This window comes from Hippopotamus amphibius, chromosome 11, assembly GCF_030028045.1.
Source record: "Hippopotamus amphibius kiboko isolate mHipAmp2 chromosome 11, mHipAmp2.hap2, whole genome shotgun sequence".
NCBI lineage: Eukaryota > Metazoa > Chordata > Mammalia > Artiodactyla > Hippopotamidae > Hippopotamus > Hippopotamus amphibius.
Window position 1 is genome coordinate 27,036,691 of NC_080196.1, and position 6,075 is coordinate 27,042,765.

The 6,075-nt window shown below is 42.5% G+C and overlaps 1 protein-coding gene across 4 annotated transcripts in view; it reads right to left on the reverse strand.

The window, feature by feature from the left end:
- The window catches only part of EFHC1 (EF-hand domain containing 1), a 51,559-nt gene extending 46,177 nt beyond the window's left edge, over positions 1-5,382 (reverse strand). For 2 of the 4 annotated variants that reach the window (XR_009047959.1, XM_057698615.1), the window contains exon 1: positions 5,140-5,382. Coding sequence is in view for 2 of the 4 variants with exons in the window: in XM_057698615.1 (XP_057554598.1) it covers positions 5,140-5,202 (63 nt within the window). In the remaining 2 variants the exon portion in view is untranslated. The remainder of the gene's footprint in view (positions 1-5,139) is intronic. The other 2 variants (XM_057698613.1, XM_057698614.1) reach the window with 2 other exon arrangements.
- Positions 5,383-6,075: the final 693 nt, after the last annotated feature.

Consider the following 6,075-nt stretch of genomic DNA (forward strand, 5'->3'; position numbering starts at 1 on the left):
ACTCATACACCATAGTCAAGTGGGACTGATTTCTGAGATGCAAGGATGATTTATCATATGCAAATCAATAAATGTGATACATCAACTCAACAGAATGAAAGACAAAAATCACATGATCATCTCAATAGATGCAGAAAATGCATTTGGCAAAATACAATATCCTTTCATGATAAAAATGCTCAAAAAATTGGGTGTAGAAGGAACATACCTCAACACAATAAAGGCCACAGGTGACAAACCTACAGCTAACATCATATTCAATGGTGAAAGGTTGAAAGCTTTTCCTCTAAGATCAGGAACAAGACAAGGATGTCTACTCTCACCACTCCTATTCAACATAGTACTAGAAGTCCTAGAAAGAGTCAGGCAAGAAAAAGAAATAAATGAAATCCAAATAGGAAAGGAAGAAGTAAAACTAAAACTGTCTTTGTTTGCAGATGATATGATCTTATAAACCTTAAAGACTGCACCGAAAAGCTGTTATAATTAGTCAAGAAATTCAGTAAAATTCCAGGATACAAAAATCAACGTACAAAAATCAGTTGTGTTTCTACAACCAACAGTAAACTACCTGAAAGAGAAATTAAGAAAACAATCTCATTTATGACAGCATCAAAAACAATAAAATACTTTGGAATATATTTAACCAAGGAGGTGAAAAACCTGTACACTGAAAACTACAAGATTTTGATGAAAGAAATTGAAGATGACACAAATAAATGAAAAGAAACCCACATTCATGGACTGGAAGAATTAATATTATTAAAATGTGCATACTACCCAAAGCCATCTAAGATGCAATGCAATCAGTATCAAAATTACAATGGCATTTTTCACAGAAACAGACAAAAAAAAACAAACCTAAAATTTGTATGGAGCCACAAAAGATTTAATAGCCAAAGCAGTCCTGAGAAAGAACAACAAAGTTGGAGGCATCCTGATTTCAAACTATACTACAAAACTATAGTAATCAAAACAGTACATATTGGCAGAAAAATAGACACACTGCCAGTAAAACAGAATGGAGAAGCTAGAAATAAACCCTCACATGTAGAGTCAACCAATTTTTGACAAGGAAGCCAAGAATACACAATGAGAAAAGGATAGTCTCTTCAATAAACAGTGTTGGGAAAACTGGATAACCACATGCAGAAGAATGAAATTGGATCCCTATCTTACACCACTCACAAAAATAAACTCAAAATGGATTAGACTTAAACATAAGACCTGAAACTGTAAAACTCCTAGAAGAAAACATAAAAAAAAGGAACAATGTCCTTGACATTGTTCTAGGCAATGATTTTTTGGATCTGACAATAAAATCATAAGGAACAAAGGCAAAAATAAATAAGTGGGACTACATTAAACTAAAAAGCTTCTGCAGAGCAAAAGAAACCATTAACAAAATGAAAAGGCAACCTACTGAATGGGAGGAAAATGTGCAAATCACATATCTGATAATGGGTTAATATCCAAAATATATAAAGAACTCATACAACCCAATAGCAAAACAAAAACGACCCAAACAAAGTCCGATTTAAAAATGGGCAGAGGAAAAAAAAATGGGTAGAGGAACTGAATAGATTTATTTTTCAAAAAGAAGACATACAAATGGCCAAGAGGTATGTGAAAAGGTGCTTAACATCACTAACCATCAAGGAAATGCAAATTAAAATCACAATTAGATAACACCTCACACCTACTAAGGATGGCTATCATCAAAAAGACAAGAGCTAAAAACTGTTGAAAAGGATGTGGAGAAAAAAAGGGAACACTTGTGCACTACTGGTGGGAATACAAATTAGTACAGCCATTATGGAAAACAGTTTGGAGGTTCCTCAAAAAATTAAAACTAGAACTACCATACGATCCAGCAATCTGGGTATATATTCAAAGGTAATGAAAACAGGATCTTGAAGAGATGTCTGCACCCCCATGTTCAATACAGCATTATTCATAATAGCCAAGATATGGAAACAATCTGTTTCAACCAATGAATGAAGATACAACATATATGTGTGTATGAATGTGTATATACATATGTATATACAATGAAATAGCATGAAGCCATGAGAAAGAAGGAAATCCTACCATTTGTGACAACTTGGATGAAACCTGAGTGCATTACGTCAAGGGAAATACATCAGAGAAAGACAGATACTGTATGATATCACTTATATGTGGAATCTAAAAAAGTCAATCTCATAGAAACAGAGAGTAAAGTGGTGGTTACCAGGGGGTGGAGGTAGACGATATGGGGAGATAGTGGTCAAAGGGCACAAACTTCCAGTTTACTCAGTTATAAAATGAAATCATTCTGTGGATCTAATGTACAGCATGATGATTATAGCTAATAATGGTGTATTACGTACTTGAAATTTGTTAACAGGGTAGATCTTAAATGTTCTCACCACAAAAAAGAAATGGTAATTATACGACTGGATGGAGGTGTTAGCTAATGCTAATGGTAGACATCATTTTGCAAAACACAAGCATAACAAATCAACAGGTTGTACACTTTAAATTTACACAATATGTCAATTATCTCTCAATAAAGCTGGAAAAAAGTGAAAGGGAAAATTAGAGATTACGTTAATTTGATGGATTGTTTTTCCTTTTTCTGTTCTTTGCAATGTTACTTTCAAAATCATATTTATACACATACATATATACCTACACATATAAATCATAAAATATGTTTTTTATGAAAAAACTGACTGACTAACCTACCTCCTAACTTCCTTGCAGCCCAACTTACCATCTTTCAAGATCTGTACTAACATAAAAGGTGCAACAGAGTAAACTTCTTTTGCTAAGAGTTATGGACTGTGAACTTTATTTTATGGGTCATACATTCAGGGTCACAAATCAGTTGACAGTACATAGCACAAATGACACAGAACAATACGGACTGAGTTGACTTTGTCACTGGGTAACCTGTGTAACTTCAAGCTCCTCTTATCCCACCTCTAAAGACAGAAGCAACATCAGCTGCTTCATCACTCAGCTATACGGCCTGTATCAGTGGACTTCAAAGCCCCCCAGGCAAGGCCACCTCAGGCTCCCCACCTTAGTCATTGCGGTTCACCTTCTGAAGGTCATGAGAGTTACACATACCCAGTCTTTCAGGGCTGAGGATAGTGATCATGTTTCTCACATATCAAATAAGGCAAATTGGTTGACACTTGGCCAGTGTATTTAAAATCTGAAATATGTCCAATGCACAGTTCGTCTTACTTGCAGTATGACAATATATGTTCTCAGAGCCTGGCACCTCCAACCCACACCTCTGTAATCCCAAATCAACTCAACTCTGCCTCGTGGGTAACCCACACTCACCAATACTAAATGGTAAGCTGTTCCAGCACGGGGCAAGAACATGCCCACATTTTATAAGTTACATAAAACTGAAAAGTCCACTGAAGCAAAAAATCTACAGTGCTGTGTCTTAATGCAGGAATAACTATGAAAATGAGATTCAGAATCCAAATTCCCTCACCAAAAATTCAATTTCAATTCATTCTCCCAAAGAAAATAAAGTGACTGTATTTTATCTTACCTTCATGATCAGGAAGAGGAACTTATAGTTTAAATTATTAAACTATATAAATATGAACTATTATTGTTTCATCTCTGATAATCAGCCTACTGAATCTTAATGTTGATATTCCAACATATATTTCAATAACCCTGAAATTTCAGAGTTAAAACAAATAAAAAAAATAAATAAAAATTTTGTCAAGGGCTAAACTATGTTGGAGAAAAAAAACTCAAGCCTATTTTTTTTCTCTCTTCAATTTCGTCTAGAAGATACAACTAAAAACACTTAAGGTAGGGGAAGAGTGAAACAAAAATCTAAACAGGCATCTTTTATAAACATGTTAAAGCGGGGTGGCGCAGTGGTTAAGAATCCGCCTGCCAATGCAGGGGACACAAGTTCAATCACTGACCTGGCAAGAGCCCACATGCCTCAGAGTAACGATACCTGCGCGTCACAACTACTGAGTCTGTGCTCTAGAACCTGCAAGCCACAACTACTGAGCCCGTGTGCTGCAACTACTGAAGCCCGCTCACTTGCCTAGAGTTCGTGCTCCGCAACAAGAGGTGCCACTGCAATGAGAAGCCCGCGCACCACAACTGAGAGTAGCACCCCCCCACTGCAACTAGAGAAAGCCCCTGTGCAAAGACCCAACGCAGCCAAAATAAAATAAATTAGTGCTTCTAAGAAAAAAACCAACAACAGCAAACATAAAAAAAATGTTAAAGCAAAAAGAAATGGGCTAGGGGAAGAAAAACCTGCAACAAATCAACTGTAGTGGAGAGAACTAATGCGGAAATATCGCCTACCGAGCACCTGAGGATGGTTTGGGAGGAAGATGGCCAAGTGCTGGAAGTCTAACTTCTGGAGAAAGAGCAATTGGGGAAGAAGGTTAAACAAGAACTGGGTGAAGGTGGACTAGACTGTAGAAAAGGCATAAGTGCAGGACAGAAAAGGGATGAGGTGTGGTAGACGCATAAATGAGAAGGAAGGACACTGCGGAAAAGAATCTGGCAGAAAGAAGCCAATGGATGGAAATGGTAAATAAGACAGGAAATGGAGCTGGGCGTGGGAGCGATTACTGAGTCTAGGATTCAAAAGAGGAAGAACGCGGGCGGGAATGATGGGCCTGGGGAGACTGCGGATGGGGGGCCGGGGGGGGGGGCTGTGGAAATCAGCATGAAGGTGTAGAGGGGCTGAGTCGAGGAAGGGGCCCAGGCTGGGGAGCGGGTTTAAGGACGCAGCTGGGCAGAGAGGGGTATGCTGAGCTAGGGAGACCGAGGGAGAGCTCGGGTGCAAGGTGGGGAAAACAGTGATCCACACAGATCAGAGGCCAGAGGAGCAGAGCAGCAAGGAAGAACGCTGGGAGGCCGACAGTCGCCAGGGTGGAGTGGAAAAACTAGAGAGGGATGGGAGGAGGGCAAAATGGGAGAGAGAGGGTGAGATGGGTGGGGAAGAAAAGAGAACAGGGTTGGGGCAGAGGACGGGTTTGAAGGGAAAGAGGACAGACTCGCGCAGACGAGAAAGGAGATGCAACGAGCTGTGAGCCCTCCGAGGCCGCCAGGGGGTGGGGATAGGGAGTTGGGCAGAGAAGTCCTCACCGTGTAGTCCTTAAAGGACGTGCCCGGGAGAAAGGGCAGGCCATGCACTGGGTTGGACACCATGGCAGCCGCTCTCGCCGCGGCCACCTCGGTGCGGTTTGGTCCTCCCGGGTTGCCTGGGGGACCAGCGGCGTTCTGAGTGCCCCAGCAGCTCCATGGTAACGACAAACATCCCGAGCGCCCGTGGGCTAGAGACCGGCCTTGAGGCGCAGGCGTGCCGAGTCTGCGCGTGCGCCGCCCGCGGGACTGGGTGCTCTCGCGGGAGTGTGGCCTCGGCGAGCGGGCCCCGCCCCTCCCCGCTCGGGACGCGGCGACGTGGGAGCGGCTGGGCGGGGCGGGAGGAGGAGGAGGAGGTGGTTGTAATGACGCGATAGTTCTCTCCGTGAGGGCCACGGTCGGGGCGGGCCCTTAGATCAGTTACAGGGGAAGGGGCGGTCCTTCCCTCGCTCCGCCCCAGTCCTCACCGCGCCCCGCCCGCTGTCTCTTCTCCCACCTGTGGGAAAAGCGCTCTTGTAGCAGTTCTCACTGAAGTGTCAGCGGTTGCTTCCGGTTGAAGGTGTTACCGCTCTCGGACCCATGTTTCCTGAGTCCAGGGGCTGCGGATTATTCACGGTTATGACTCTGTTGTTCAAGGATGGTCAGTGAGCAAATGCAGCCGTCTGGTCCCTAATACTCCCAACTACCGCATTCAGGTTTTTTCCACGTTACCTTTCTTTATTCTACTGTCAATCCCTTCCATTCTGCACCCTCCCGGTTGTTGACCGGGCCTTGGGGTCTTACATATTCACCGCAGGACACTCAGTATTTGTTGACTGAAGAGCTACAGGGCGCTCGTGTCAATTCTCCATGTCTCTAGTATCTACCTACCTGCAGGTGCAATGAAAAAGATCAGAACCACGAGGGGAAACGCATCTCCTTCGAAGAGACAGCTAAGTC